Source organism: Monodelphis domestica, chromosome 7 (genome assembly GCF_027887165.1).
Source record: "Monodelphis domestica isolate mMonDom1 chromosome 7, mMonDom1.pri, whole genome shotgun sequence".
NCBI classification, from domain to species: Eukaryota; Metazoa; Chordata; class Mammalia; order Didelphimorphia; family Didelphidae; genus Monodelphis; species Monodelphis domestica.
This window is the reverse complement of record NC_077233.1, coordinates 152,147,102-152,163,714: the sequence shown is the minus strand read 5'-3', so window position 1 is coordinate 152,163,714 and position 16,613 is coordinate 152,147,102. Positions and strand designations below refer to the sequence as shown.

Genomic DNA, 16,613 nt, shown 5'->3' with positions numbered 1-16,613 from the left:
AGCACGTTTCTCTGGTAAAGGTCTCATGTCTAATTCAAATTTATAAGTATAAAAAAGCCATTCCACAATTGAAAAGTGGCAAAAGGATATGAAAAGGCAATTTTCAAAGATATCATTAGCCCTATGGGGAAAAATATAGTTCAAAATCACTAATGATTACAGAAATATATATATATATATATATATATATATATATATATATATATATATATATATATATATATATATATATATATATATTTAAAAGCAACACCTTATACGCCTTATATTATCTAGGATCACAAAAATGGAAAGTGACAAATCCTGAAAATATAGGTATACTAATGCACTGTTGGTAGAGCTATAAACTAGTCCAACTATTATGAAAAGTGATTTGAAATTATGCCCAAAAGGCTATTAAATTGACCTGGAGACTGGGTGTCCTGGGTTCAAATGTGATCTCAGACTCTTCCTAGCTGTGTGATCCCATAGGCAAGTTACTTAATCCCAGTTGTCTAGCCCTTACTATTATTTTACCTTGGAATTGCTACATAATGTTAATTCTAAGACAGAAGGTAAGGGTTTAAAAAAAAGAAAACTATAACCAAACAAACAACAGGAATACCATATTTCAAGAGATCATAAAAGAAAACTGTCAATCCATTAGAATCAGAGAAAGAATAATAAAAAGAACTCACCAGTGACCTCTGTAAAGAAATTCCAAACATAAAGTACCTGTGAATATCACATTTCAAATTTGGAGTTTCTTAGTTAAATTAAAAAAAAAATAACAGCCAGCCAAAAAGAAACAATTCAAATACCAAGGTACCATAGTCAGGATTATGCAAGACTTGCCAAGAACTGTTATAAAGGAGAGAGAATTTCAAAAAAAGATAAAGAATAATAGCCAATAATAATTTATCATGCAAAACTGAGTATAATCCCATAAGAGAAAATGGATTTTAATAGATTAGAAAGCTTTCAAGCATTCCTAATAAAAACACCAGAGCTGAAAAAAAGCTTTGAAATGCAATAATAGGAGTCAAGAGAAAACTAGAAAGGTAAATAAATATATTTGTGCAATTAAATAGTGATGGAGAATTTGTATTCTAATAGGGAAAGTAGAAACTCCTTTCAGAATAATGTCTTCAGTGATTAAAGTAGGAGTTAAAAAAGATATACAGGATATGGTGAGTGTTTTATTCTATTTCATTGATTTTAAGAAGGGAAAGAAAAGAGAACTGGGGAAAGAATACCCTAAGAAAGAAATGAAGAGGCAGGGGAAAGAATTTGGTATTTTTGTAGATGAGATGCATGAGAAAGATAAGTATACAAACATGAAGGAAGAAGTGGGAAAATGGGCAACACCTGACATCATTTAAATATACTTTATAAAAGAAGGTTGAGAATAATATATAACAGACAGAAAAAAATTGGTATAAAAATATGTTAAGTTCAAATGGGGACTCAATCAGGGGCAAGGAAACAATAGATGATTTCATTTAAGAAAATGACAATTTTTAAAAATACCAAAATTTTGAGGATGCAACTCAAGCAATCTGTAAAGGAAAATTATATCTCTAAAATGAACTGCTCATGCAGCTACAAAAATTAGAAATGAAACAAACCCCAATACATCAACTATACCCCTCCCAAAAAAGAAAATTTGAAAATCAGTGATAAAAAATTAAAAGCAAACACCCCCCCCAAAGAAATTGCTAAAACTGATTTTTAAAATGTAAATTTATTCAATAAAATTATTTTCTTTCCCTACTGATTTCCCTTCCCTCTGACATTGAGAGAAAACAAAATCCTTGTAACTTACATACATGATTAAGCAGAGTAAATTCTATCATTGGCATATCCAAAAATTATATGTCTTATTTAGTACCTTGAGTCTGTCACTTTTATAGCATGTTTGATCAGCCCTCTTCTTCATTGCATTGATTGGAATTCTTGTGTCTTCTCTTGTCATTTGTCTTTACATTGCTACTTGTTGGTTTTCAGTTATTTCAGTAACTTGGCAAAGATACTGGAGTCATTATCCATTTCTTCCTCCAGCTCATTTTACACATGAGGAGACTGAGGCAAACAGAATGAAGTGACTTGCTCTGGGTCACACAGCCAGTAAGTGGCTATGGCCAGAAAGAAAAGTCTTCCTGACTCCAGGGCCATCATTCTATCTTATAGATTACCTCGCTGCCCCAATAATGCTATTTGATCATCATATTGTCTGTTAAATTTTTCTAGTTCTACTCACTTTGTTCCATGTAGTTCTACTCATTTTGTTCTGTATCAGTTCTTACAATCCTCTCTAGGTTTCTCTAAAACTTTTTTTAAAATTTAAATTAAATTTAAAAAATTTAACTAGCACTAATTATTTCTCCCTCACATTCCCTCAGCCACTGGAAAAGAAAAAAGAAAAAGAAAACCTTTGTAACAAATAAGCATAATGAAGCAAAACAAATTTCCACACTATCCATGTCCGTGTGTGTGTGTGTGTGTGTGTGTGTGTGTGTGTGTGTGTGTGTGTGTGTGTCTTAAGCTAACATTAATTCATCACCTTGCTGTCAGAGGGTAGACAGCAGTCTTCATGGATACTCTGGAATCAAGGTTGCTTATTATGTTGGTTAAAATTCTAAATGGGAGGTTCTATTGTCTTTCATAATAGTTATTTTTTGGCAGTTCTTTCTTTCTTTCTTTCTTTCTTTCTTTCTTTCTTTCTTTCTTTCTTTCTTTCTTTCTTTCTTTCTTTCTTTCTTTCTTTCTTTCCTTCCTTCCTTCCTTCCTTCCTTCCTTCCTTCCTTCCTTCCTTCCTTCCTTCCTTCCTTCCTTCCTTCCTTCCTTCCTTCCTTCCTTCCTTCCTTCCTTCCTTCCTTCCTTCCTTCCTTCCTTCCTTCCTTCCTTCCTTCCTTCCTTCCTTCCTTCCTTCCTTCCTTCCTTCCTTCCTTCCTTCCTTCCTTCCTTCCTTCCTTCCTTCCTTCCTTCCTTCCTTCCTATTTTCACATAAGTTTTCCAAAGTTAAATGATTCATACTGTGCCCCTCTCTTCTTCCCTCCCAACCACACAGAGTTGAAAAGCAATTCATTCTGAGTTATTCATATATTATCAAGCTAAACACATTTTCATATTATTCATTTTTGTAGGTGAATAATCTTATAAAACCAAAACCCCAAGTCATATATCCAAATATTCAAGTGATAAACCATATATTATAATCTGCATTTATATTCCAATCTGGAGGTGGATAGCATTCTTTTTCATAAGTCCCTCAAAATTGTCCTGGATCAATATATTACTGTTAGTAGCAAAGTCTATCACATTTCATTATTCCACAATATTTATTGTGGATAATATTCTCCTGGTTTTGCTTATTTCAGTCTGCATTAGATCACATAGATATTCCCAGTTCTTTTCAAAATCATCCTGTTCATTCCTTATAGCATAATAGTATTCCATCACCATAATATACCATAATTTGTTCAGCCATACCCCAATTGAGGGACATCCCTTTAGTTTCTCATTCTTTGCTACCATAAAAAGTGTAGCTGTAAATAAATATTTTTGTACAAACAGGTTCTTTCCTTTTTTGTTTAGCTCTTTGGGATACAGACCTAGTAGTGGTATTGCTAGATCAAAAAGTATGCATTCTTCTATAGATCTTTGGGCATAACTCCAAATTGCCCTCCAGAATGGTCAAATCAATTCACAACTCCACCAGCAATGCATTAGTATCCCAATTTTGCCATGTTCCCTCCAATGTTTATTATTTTCCTTTACTGTCAAAATGGCCTATCTGATAAGTATAAGGTGGTATTTGGCAGTGTTTTTATGTGGAATATTATAAAATACAGTTATCAATAGCTCTTCATTAAGTGACCCTTTTCAGAAATTTGCCAAATAAGGTTTTTGTTTCTCACCTGTTTCTTTCTGAAATTAGGGTTAGATTTGTTTAAGATGAATCCTTCTCTCATGCCTATCTTAACCTTTTCCTGTTTCTACCAGTTTGCCGTATAAATGGAGATTTTGAACCTTTGACTTCATTCTCCAGAAGTCCTAAGTATTTCCCAAAATTTCCTGTAATCTCTCCTGTGTTTCCACGTTGGGGAGATCACATTATTGGTATTGTGAAGATTGGATTTGGCTATCTCCTGATGGTAACAATGCAGATATTTAGCTCTTCCTTGATAGTGAAGATAAAATTATAATCCCCTGTCTATTTTTAGATTTTAATCCCCAAAAGTGTAAACCAAGTATTTAAAGTAGATCTACCCATTTTAACCACAAAAAGGTGCGAACTAACTACAAAAAGGTGTGAACACCCATTTCATGCATTGAGTGGGAGGTCTGTGATCCACATGTGTAAGAGTAGGCACTCCTGGAGTGGAGCATCTGCTGTGATTGGTAGACTTAAAATTTAGAGGAGGTAACACAAGAGAAAAAGGTTTTTAAATAGAGGAAACAGAGACTGGAAGAATAAAGAAAAGTCACTCAGAGGAGAGAGTGGAAGATAGACACTCAGACTTGGAGTGAAGAAACTTGGCTGTGGAACTGGACCCCTGGAGGATTTCTACCTAGCTCAAAGAAAGCTGGAGTTCTCTCTCTCTCTCTCTCTCTCTCTCTCTCTCTCTCTCTCTCTCTCTCTCTCTCTCTCTCTCTCTCTCTCTCTCTCTCTCTCCTTTTCTCTCTCTCTCTCTCTCTCCTTTTCTCTCTCTCTCTCTCTCTCTCCTTTTCTCTCTCTCTCTCTCTCTCCTTTTCTCTCTCTCTCTCTCTCTCTCTCTCTCTCTCTCTCTCTCTCTCTCCTTTTCTCTCTCTCTCGCCTTTTCTCTCTTCCTTAAATCTTCCTCTATTGTAAAATTCCATTTACTTGAGTAATTCATTTTGGGATTTAGTAATTAAGTCCCTGGCGACCACCAATTAATATATTTGGTCCAACCAGAAATAAAATCTAACAGTATCTAACTGGATGTAACTCCTTCCATGGACTCCTCTTTGACCTGTGACCGGGCTGAATTCAGGCAGTTCTTTTGCTTTAGTTATTTTTAATAAAACTTTATAAAATATAATTAGTTATTGTATATTAATTTTAATCTTTACATTTTGGCTTACCATGAAGTGATTACAAATTTTGCCCTTAGGGAAGAGAGCACAGAAGAATAGCTCTTAAAAACCCTTAAGTAAAAAAAGTCTTAAACAAAAAATGTCTCTTTACCTTCAGTTGTTTAACTTTTATTTAAGGAGTAAATTTGTTACAAAGCGTAGCTCACTCTATGAAAGAATAGCTTATTACCTATCTCAAATAGCTCAAAGTTTTGGAGTGTCTTTTCTCACTATTGTTCCTGAGTACAAGGATCCTTGCATTTAGCTTGAATAATGGGGAGATTTATCTTCCTACACACTTTTGGCATTTGGGCCTGCCCAACCTCTAATTGTAGATTAGATCTCCAATTTGAGATCCCTCCGTACTATATTCAGTGCAGAATTCTCCCTCACTATAATGAACTTCAGAGCTCTGACAAAAGAAATGCAAATGGACGATAAATACTGAGGAGGGGAAGGAAACTTTAAAAGAGATCTGGAACCTTATTGCTAACTATTTTGAATATATTCTCCTCTATAATAGTGAACAAGTCTATTGGGATTGGTGAAAAGGATTTTGACTGCACTGCTTGCCAATTTGTTTATATTGTTGTAGTTACTGATTGCTTTAAGGTCTAATTTTTTTATATTTATCTGTTTTAATCTAATCATTACTATTCTGTTACACTGAATCATTTTAATCTATGTTTAACTATTAGATATATTCTATTATACCTTTCCCCTATAACTTCTGATCAAAATATTGTATAAGCCCATGAACATCTTGCCCAAACCTTGATCCATCAAAGATCAAATGATGCCTTAAAAAAGCCTTTTCTGTTGTTGTTTTTTGGGTTATTTTGCTTTAGTTAATTGTCACATAGATGATGATGGATGGATTTCAACCAAACTGGTTAAATTGTATGCAACCTTTGGAGAATTTAGTGAGCTAAGAATTTAAATGGTAATTCTAAGGGGATCTTCAGAAATAACTTTAATTAACTAGTTGTTTCTGAATGGATGATTTTTTTTATATTTATATTATAAAGAATGTTGTTTTAAAGGTAGAGAAACAAAGAAATGTTCCTACCAAGGCGGTTCTATGAAGCAGGAAGCCAAAAAGACCTCCTGCAAAACTCTTCCATTTAATTTACTTCCATAAGAACAATCTAGATTTCTTAGTAATGTTCTAGACCCAAATAAGTTTTACTTTCTTTAAAAATATATTTGCCAAGGTTTAAAAATTTGCTACATCTGTAAAAATTGTGACAAATATCCATCAGGTTATTTTTTTGTGTCATACAGTAAATTATATGAAATATGATAGTAAGTTTGTTTGCTATTATAATTAACTGGACTATTGTGAATTTTGGGGACTTTGGTAATTCTTTGAATGTGCATTATCTACCCTTTAGGTGATACACCCTTTTTCTTGTACTATTATCCTGGTCTCCTGTGGAAGAAAACACCTCTTACTTGCTCATCCCTCCCCATGGGCAACAATGCTGGGCAAGAAACTAAATTTATCATACATCCAGGGAAACCCTGGATTGGTGTACTGGATACTTAGTCCATGCTCTCAGTATCCCTGAAAAATCTGGAGCTGCTGAACCAGGCTACTGGGTGAGTCTGAAGTCAGCTCTGTGTTTCTTCGAACTGCTGGCCTAGCTCAGAGCTCCAGAAACCAAATCAGTGATCCCAGTTCATCTTATTCCTTAGTTTCTCCCTGGTCATTTGATTACACAAAAATAAAATTTTTCTGCAAAAACAAAACCAGTCCCATTTTAACTTATAAAGGAAAAGGTAACCTGGAGAAAATCTTTGCAACAAATATTTCTGATAGAGGTCTGAAATGTATGAAGAGTTGACATAAATATATTAAGAACAAAGCTATTCCCCATTTGATAAATGGTCAGATAATATATATAGACACTTCTTTTTTTGTTTTTGTTTTTTTAATTTTTATTTAGAATATTATTCCATGATTACATGATTCATGATCCCTCTCCCTTCCCTCCCCCCCTTCCCACTCTCTCCTCCCCACTTCCAGAGTCGACAAGCAGTTCCACTGGGTTATACATGTATCATTGTTCAAAACATGTCTTTTTTATTCATATTTGCAGTAGAGTGATCCTTTAACATCAAAACCCTAATCAGATCGCTATCAAACTACATGATCAAGCATATTATTTTTCTAATGCATTTCTAGTTCCAGAGTTCTTTCTCTGGATGTGGATAGCATTCTTTCTCACAAGTCTCTTTGGATTGTCCTTGCTCATTGCATTGCTGCTAGTAGAAAAGTCTATTACATTCAATTGTGCCATGATGTATCAGCCTCTGTGTACAGTGTTCTGGTTCTGCTCCTTTTGCTCTGCATCAATTCTTGGAGGGCATTCCAATTCACATGAAATTCCTCCATTTCTTTATTTCTTTCAGCATGATAATATTCCATCACCAACATATGCCCATATACCAGTTTATTCAGACATTTCCCAATCGATGGATATCCCTTTATTTTCCAATTTTTTACCACCAAAAAGAACATGGCTATAAATATTTTTGTACAAGTCTTTTTCCTTATCATCCCTTTGGATATACAGACACTTCTTAAAAGAATAGCAAGCAATCTGTGATTCACCATTGGTGACCTGAAATCTAGCCACTTTGAACTAGTATTGTTGTATTATGATTGTGTCAAAAAAATTCAATTATAGCCATCAAATTAAGAGGAAGTCAAATGAAAACATTTTGTTTCCAACTTCATACTCATCATATCTGTGAAGTTTCTCCTTACTCTAATCATCTTTCACTTGGCTGCCAAAATTATTTTTTTTAAAGCATGGGATTGATCATGCCACTTCCCTTCTTTAAGGAACTCCATTAATTCCCTATTAACTCTAGGTTCAAATATAAAACCCTTTTTTTCCTTTTAAAAGCCCTGCACAACTTGGCCCCTTCCTACATTTCCTACATTTAATGCTAACTACTTCCTTTTCCTGTACTATTAAACTTCTGTGACACAGGCCTTGTATATGCTACTCTTATCAACTGACTCCATGGCCTTTCACTGGCCCTTCCCTATGTTTGGAATACTCTCCCTTTTTACTTCCTGGCTTCCTTGGCTTCCATCAACACTCAGCAAAAATCCTACCTTTTGCAGAAAAACCTTCCTCCTCTCCTCTACTGGTAATACTTTTCTTCTGGGATTACCTTCCATTTCTTCTATTAATATCTGATTTGTATATGGTTTTCATGTTGTTTCTCCTATTAGAATGTAAGCTTCTTGACTTCAGGGACTATTTTTTTTTTTAAGGTGCCAGTAAATCTGGAGGCAGGAAAGACTTGGAATCTGATACAATTGATGAGGAATTGATTCTCAGGAGGCAGAAAATGTACATAAGTGAAGAGGAGAGTGAGAAGCAGCTGAATGGAAGTAGACAAATAGGATCTCATTAACCTTTCCCTTCTTCATAGCATGGTACAGTGGTCCTGGGTTTAGGGTCAGAGGTCCTGGGATCAAATCCCAGTTCTACCACTTAGTCCCTGTGGGACCTGGGCAAGTCACTCAATCCCTCTGGTCCTCAGTTTTATCATTAGTAAAACAAAAATCTCTTCCAATTCTAAATCTGTAATCCTATGATCCTAAATCAATAGCCAATGATTCAGGTTGGAGTAACTATTAATATTTTCAGATAAAGACAGTTCCTTCTAGAAAAGCTTCTGCGGCAATAGTAGTTGCTATTTCAAGGCAAAAAACAGGTTTCAGTAGGGAGGAAAAATAGCTGGGAAAACATTTGTGTTGAATTTCTTTCACACATATGGATTAAACCACATAGTTAAATGTGAATTGTAAAAGAATTCATTTACCATAGCTGACCTAAAATCTAGCATAGCCACTTTGAACTAGAATTGTTACACTTTTACTAGCCGTACCTTTTGCTTAAGAATTATGCATGTTGTTAATGCTGTTTATTGCCTTTGGCCCATTTTCATTAACCTGTCTAATAACAACAATAAAACACAAACACTTAATTACAATGTAATTTGTATACCTTTTTTAACCTCTGCCTTCTTCCCAAATAGATAGAGTTTGATAAATTGTGATTCCAGCATCACTTCTTTTCACTTTCTTGTCATGAACATCCTTGGGTCTTTGTTGCCTTAGTTCAATCAGTTCATCCTTGATTTGGCAAGAATAGTATGCTCTTTAAAGCCTTCCGCTGTTTGCTGTAGGTATTGTGCTAATGTATGTGGTCATGTAATGAAGTAACCTTTACAAGCATAACTGATCCTTCATGCAGTTTCCTTCTTTTCTGTGTCTCCTATGTATGTAAAGTATTTTACAGATGCTGCATTGTAAATTTCATTCTCTTGTTTAAAACTTTATTGCTGGAAAGCAATTGCATTGTTTGTGGAGGCAAGAGTGATTCTGTTGCACACAAATAGCTACAGCTACTCTTCAAAGAGAAAACAGTGCTTCTTTTCTATTGCCTCTGACACCTTTTAGTTTAAAACATGGTTTTATTGAAATGTACCAGTACCTACAAAAGTTTTGTTGGGTTCAATTGTAAATAGAGTTTCCATGGTGGAATTTTCCCTTTGAGTTAGATGAAAAATAAGGGAAACAGTGGAATATTGTTACTCTCAGTCATTGGAAGAAAGCTCTTTGTTCCCTTGGAACAGACTGAAGCAGAGTGGGCATCTGGGTGTCAGGCTGTGACTGTTGCTATTGAGACAGTGTACTGGTTTATTTATTTATTTTTTCTGCTTCTTTTCTAGGGATTTATTTGTGGCTTTTCAATAGCAACAGGTGCAGCAGCAAGACTAGTGTCAGGATACGACAGCTATGGAAATATATGTGGGCAGAAAAATGCAAAAGTGGAAAGAATACCTAACAGTGGCATCGACCACACCCATCGGAAGTGAGTAAATAAATTATGTGGTGAACATTGTAGCACTTTAATAGCTTTGGGAAAGCACATATTTGAGTTTCCTACTTTTGTGGGGAGGAGTATTTTTATTAGCTATAACTCTCCTTGTTAATTTTTTAAATTTTGCTTTCTTTTATTTGAAAAAGGCCTTATTTCCAGTAAGACAAAAGCATCTTTGGTAAAGTTTAGCCATTACGTTAAAATGTGCACATTTGATTTTTTAGTATGTGCCCATACTAATGCATGTAGTCCTTCCATTTGCCCATCAACTGTGAGTTTTAATGTTAGAATAAATGTTTTAACCAGAAAACAAGGCATAACACTTTTCTTTCTCAGATTATATTTGGACAGGGAAATACAGAATGAGAATTTTGAGTTTTTAAATGTCTTAAAATAATGAGGGTATCTTTAGGATTTTGTTATTTGAGAATACTTTGAAGATTACCAATTTTGTACTCAAAATTTTTAGTATTTTAGATTTGGTTTCCATATAATTATCCTTTTCATGAAACATTTTGATTAACTTATAGTTTTCATTTACTAAAGCTAGATTTATTTGTTATAATAGTTTTAAGTTGAAGGGGAGAGAGAGAGAGAGAGAGAGAGAGAGAGAGAGAGAGAGAGAGAGAGAGAGAGAGAGAGAGAGAGAGAGAGAAAGAGAGAATGTGGTATGGAATATGATTCATTTAGCCAATTTTTATGTTTGATACCACCATATTTGTTAATGATATATATTTTCAATGATTTTGTGGTTCAAAGTTTTGAGTACTTTTTTAGGTCATTGTAATTAGAAGAAAATAGTTTTGAGATAAAAGAGTAAATCAATTCATTAGTGCAATTCTATGTTATGAGTATAGACCAAATAGCCAACCTAGAATGAATGAACAAAAAACATTAGTCAAGGTCCTGTTTATTTATGCTATTATTAAAAAAATAATTTGTGTTTCTTAAGAAAAACAGTATATTTTGGTTATAACCGTGCATGAAAATGTTAGTTCCCTTTAATGAAATAGAATACCCTTGAAATTTATGTAACTTTTTGGAAATGTATAATTTACTATTAAGTACTAAATCATGAAGGTAGAATAATTTGGTCAAAACCAACAACTACATTTGACAACAGAAATATAAAGAAGGCTAATAAATTTGCTAATTGTTCTTCCTGTTAATCTTTTATATAACTTATATACTTTAGTACTTAAGGGATCAGTGATTTCATCATTGTGGGTGCTTTCTTTTCTTTCTTTCTTTTTTTTTTAAACCATTACATTCCGTCTTAGAACCAATACTGTGCATTGGTTGATTCTAAGGCAGAAGAGCAGTAAAGGCTAGGCAATGGGGTTTAAATTACTTGCCCAGGGTCACACAGCTAGGAAGTATCTGAGGCCAGATTTGAACCAAGGACCTCCCATTTCTAGGCCAGACTCTCAATCCACTGAGGCACCCAGCTGCCCTCTGTGGATGCTTTTTTGACAAGTACTTCCCAATCAATATCTTTGGAATTGTGGTTGAAAAAATTCATCATCTTTTATTTAGCCTTGGTATGGTAATAAGCTTCTTATAGTTTAGGTGGGCCAATCCTTGGAATACAGGGACCATCTTTTTCCTGGTTTGTATTTAAAGCCTTTGACCTTTTGTAGGACTAGCCAGAGGTTGTATTCCCTGGCATATCCTTTAATGAGTAACGATGACCTTCTACAATGAAGAGCTAAAGGAATATGCCTATAGTTTGGAATAATTCGGTCACAAAACTAATTTTTTTGTTCTTTCTATATCTTTTAACTCAATCATCTCTGTAGTTCTCTTTTTAATTTCATGCTTATTGAGGGTTAGATAAACTAAGCAACAACAAAAACCTAAATTGAAGATCAGAATTCTTTTTTTCAGCCTAATCTTCTTAACCTTACTAGTCTAGACTAATTTAAATACATGAACATTTTTTTTAAACCCATACCTTCCATTTTAGAATCTATGGAGTGGTTTTTAGGCAGAAGAGTTGTAAGAGCTTGGCAAAGGGGTTAAGTGACTTGCCCAGGGTCACACAGCTAGGAAATGTCTAAGGTTACATTTGAACCCAAGACCTTCTGTCTATAAGCCTGGTTCCCTATTCACTGAGCTGTCTTGCTGACTACACTTTTTTTTTTTTATGGGTCCACTGTAACTTAGACATGAAACATAAGCAAGGCTACAGAGCTTTATGTAAATGCTACCTTTTGCATTTAGATTTCTGTTGTTAGTCTCTTCTCAGAGTAACCTTTATTATATTGCGGATAAATTTGGAATTCTGGAGGTATTAGCAGTTTATGAATATACATCTTCTAAAGACTAGCCTGGTATACTTATTATTTTATAAAAAGCCCTCTACTTATCTCCACATGGCTAACCTTATAAAGTTAGCCACTAGTAGATGAGATGTAGAAAACACATATTTCAAAAAATAGATTGTTCTCAGTTTATGTTTGCGCATGCTTGGAAATTTTCTCCATCCCTCCCCTTTTTAAGTACTATAACCTTTTTATCTGAAATGTAAAACTAAATTTCAAATGAATTAGATATTATAGTGAAATCATGTTATGATATTTGAAAAGTGAAATAAAGACAGTAACTTTTGGTACAAGAAATAGAATAGACAGTAGCCTCAGCGAGACTTGAGATGATTTGCTATTCTTCTTGAAAGAACCTGCAATTCATCATACAAGTGCATACAGTATAGACCACTTTACATCCTCTATCTTAAAGGGTCCCTTGTAATTGTATAAATGTAAAAGAAAATATTGAATTGAGAGATCAGAACATTCTTTTTTTCATCTCTGCCACCTTTGCTACCTTCTCTTCTTTCTCTTTCCCAATACTTTTGGCATCTCCCCAAAGGATCAGTCCTTTACCATTTGGTCATATCACCTTCTATAGCTTATCCACTTCCTTTGGCATTCTATGAAATCATCCTGATAACCCAAATATTTCTTTCTCCAGATCTATCTTATCTTTAAAAGTCTACCAAATATTTACATTTGCTTCTTTTACTTAAAACCAGAATGTCTAAATTGACTCTCTGAACCCTGTTGCCTATTTTTCCTACTTGTCTCTCAGATTTTCCTATTCTGTTTTTCCAGGCTTAAAACTTTATGGTTATCTTTGACTTATTTATCTCCTTAATTCTTCACATCCAGTCACTGAACCCTATCAGTGTTCTATTCTCTTGGATTAGTCATTTTTTGGATGGATGATCTGGTTTTTTAGCTAGCATTCCCAATATACAGATTATTACTGTATTCCACTAGCAAAGTTCCTTGTCTCCATTCTTCTACAACAGAAAACACTTATTAACATCTGCTGTGTACAGAACAGTGAGCAAGCTTGGGTGATTCAGAGTTTTGATGAGGCACAGTCTTCTTTCTTGATGATGAAAACCAGTATTGTAGATCTTAATTTAAAGAACCCATTATTAATCAGTCCAATTTTGATCTTTTTCTTTCAGCTGATATTTTTAACTTGGTACAGTAAATATAATGGGAAGGCAGTGCAGAAAAATGACAGTAAACTTAACAAATAGATAATCATTAGCATTCAAATAGGTTGTGATCCAAAAGTTGGTTTCTTAGTCACGTACTAGAAACTTGAGATTTATTTTCCAAAAAACTAAACTAATATTGGTATTGAGATTAGCCTGAGAGTCTTTTTTATCTGTGGTGAAGTTAAAACTATAGTACTATGTTATAGTACCTAATCATTTAGAACATTATTTTCATTATTAAATGTGCTGTTTCCCAATTAGGGACACAAGGGACCTATTTTCCCTACCAAAAACTGATGAAAAAATGTACCTTCCACCAATCTGAAAAAACACCCACTCCTGCTTCTTGTTTCAGCTCTTGTAGTGGGATCTAGAGCTTTGACTTCCTGAGCATTAAAGATAGAATTCTTGTGAGATTGAAAGAAAATGGGAAATTATTGATATCTGGGGCTTCAAATGGTCTTCTGGGAATGTTAGAAGTAAGGAGGTTCAGATCTCTAATGCTGAAAGAATTTTTCTCAAACCCTCTTACTGTTGGAGTCTGGGCATTCTAGTAATAATTTCCACTCACAGCTAAGATTTCTATAGTAGCTGTTCCTGTAGAGTTGTTCCTATAAAGGACAAGGAGGTTGACTTTAGTACAGAGTTTTGAGGTTAGTAATGACTGAGTATAGTAGGAGTTCCACCAGCAAGGACAGTTAGGAGTATGTGGCAGCTGTTTATTATAGGTCTTGGTACTGTAGAATGTGAGAACTGTAATTGAAATTGCGATTACTCAAGTTTGTATCCTATCTCAAACTTTTGGTAGCAGGTATCCTTAGACAAGTAACTTAACATCTCTCAACCTAGTTTTCCTATTCTGTAAAGTGGGGATAATATATCTGTAGCACTTAGCTGATGATGATATTGTGAGGATTCAATGAGATAAATATATGTAAATTACTTTGTAACTTTAAAACACCATGCACATTCCAGTTGTTCTTAGAGCCATCATCATCACCGTCATTCCATGGACTGCTACTTGTATGCTTAATTAGCTAATGTCATAAAATCTCTTGTCCCCCTTGACCTTTTGATAATCACAAATGTGAATTTTCATTCTTGGGTCTATACTACCATTTTATTTTTCAGTTCTTTCTGTAGGACAACTACCGCCAGTTGTATTGATCTTTCACATTTCTAGGAAATGACTTAACCGCCTACTTCACTGAGAAAACAGAGACCATACAATTAAAATTTCTTTAACTCCCTAAATTTACAATTTAGGATCCATGCCATACTCAAAAAGAGCCAGTGGATAGATTTTAGGAGGTTCCTGAACATGGATGGGGGAAAAATTAGCATCTTTATTTTTACTACTTCTGCTCACTGAAATATAGCATTTCTTTCAATTACTTAAAAACATTAGTGTGAGAGTCCATAACCTTTACTAGAATGCCAAAGGGGGGTGGGTTTTGAAATGGGTTTTGTTTTTCTTACCATTTCATTGGATGGGGGAGAAAGTGGGAGAAGGGAGAGAATTTGGAACTTTAAAAAAAAAGAAGAAAGAAGTTACTTTGCTTAAATTTTTTAAAGTAAAATAGAACAGAACAAATGGAACTCAATGCTTCCATGAGAGCAAGAAATATTAAAACAATGTAAGAAGATTGGGAACCAAGATGGCAGAATAAAGGAAGCACTACAGATGAGTTTTCCCAACATTCACTTCTAAACAACTTTAAAATAATACCTCAAATACAATTTTTAGTAGCAGAGCCAAGAAAAGTGTAGGGTAAGACATTTTTTCCTGCTGAAGACAACTTAGGAGGTTGGAAGGAAAGGTCTAGATACCGGGGATGGGAGTTTTTCTGGAGCTCACATATCAGCAGCACTGATTGTGGTTAGTGGAAATGGAGAGAATAGCAACAGTAGATTCCAGAGCTCTCAAGCCAGAGATGACAACGGGACTGGGCAGGTGGTTAGAAAGTGATTACAAGGGACTCCTGTACTGACACTGGGTATATGGAGCTATTTGGCAGTTTGATCATGCATACCCATTTCCAGGTTTCAGTTCTAGAGTGGAAAAGAGCATTTAGAGTCCAAAGGAAGCAAGGGCCTTGAAGAGCACTATCAACTGTGGTAACAAGGGTTCGGGATCAGGTTATGAGAGATCCCAGATCATTCAACCTAAGATACAGTGAAAACTTCCAAACCCCTAGAATTAGTGCTAAAAAGAACAGTGAAAAAAAGCTTGGAGATTGAGAAAGTGCCAACCACCACCACCAGGAACAGATCCCAAATTTAAAATAAAGTTCAAATCAAGAAAACCTGGGTAAGTGAGCAAACAACAATTGAGAAAAAATACCTTAACATAAAAAGCTACTATGGTGTCTGAAAATATCACACACAAATTCAGAAAAAATCAATGATGTCAAAACATTAACAAGAAATGCCTCCAAGAAAAAAAAGGAAACCGGACACAAGCCCTACAAGAATTCCTAGAAGAAAGAGCAGCTGGATAGTTCAGTAGATTGAGAGCCAGGCCTAGAGAGGGGAGGTCCTAGGTTCAAATATGGCCTCAGGCACTTCCCAGCTGTGTGACCTGTTAAATTTTTATTATGGTTGTACTGAAATTTTAAATTGGTGGTCTCTAGGGATTTAATTTCTAATTACTAACTTCGAATTACTAAAGTAAAATGGAATTATGGTAGTTTATTTTTACAATAGAGGAATTATATTGAAGGAGAGAGAGAGAGAGAGAGAGAAAGAGAGAGAGAGAGAGAGAGTTCCACAGCCAAGTGTCTTCATTCCAAGTCTGAGTGTGTGTCTTCCAGTCTCTTCTCAAGTGTCTGTCTTCCTGTCCAATTCTGAGTGACTCTTCCAGTCTCTCCTCCCAGTGACTCTTCTTCACTTCAGGCCCAAGTGACTGAATCTTCAGTCTAAGCCAGATTGTCTGATCTATTCCAGTCCAACTCCGAGTGACTGAATGATCCATATATCCATGTAGATCCTTGTGTGCCTTTATTTCCTCTGTTTAAAGGCCTTTTTCTCTTGTGTGTAGATTTTACATCTACCAGTCACAGAAGATGCTCCTCTCCAGGACTGCCCACTCAATGTATGAAATGGGTGTC

The 16,613-nt window shown here is 34.9% G+C and overlaps 1 protein-coding gene across 7 annotated transcripts in view; it reads left to right on the top strand.

Moving 5' to 3' along the window:
- SLC44A1 (solute carrier family 44 member 1) overlaps positions 1-16,613 on the top strand; it is a 233,214-nt gene that overhangs the window by 67,769 nt on the left and 148,832 nt on the right. For 5 of the 7 annotated variants that reach the window (XM_007499029.3, XM_007499028.3, XM_056805880.1 and 2 more), the window contains one exon: positions 9,838-9,980. The exons of 1 other annotated variant lie outside the window; for it this stretch is intronic. In XM_007499029.3, coding sequence (XP_007499091.1) covers positions 9,838-9,980 — 143 coding nt within the window. Of the gene's footprint in view, positions 1-6,483; positions 6,682-9,837; positions 9,981-16,613 lie in introns of those variants that run through there. One more of the 7 variants, XM_056805882.1, reaches the window with a different exon arrangement.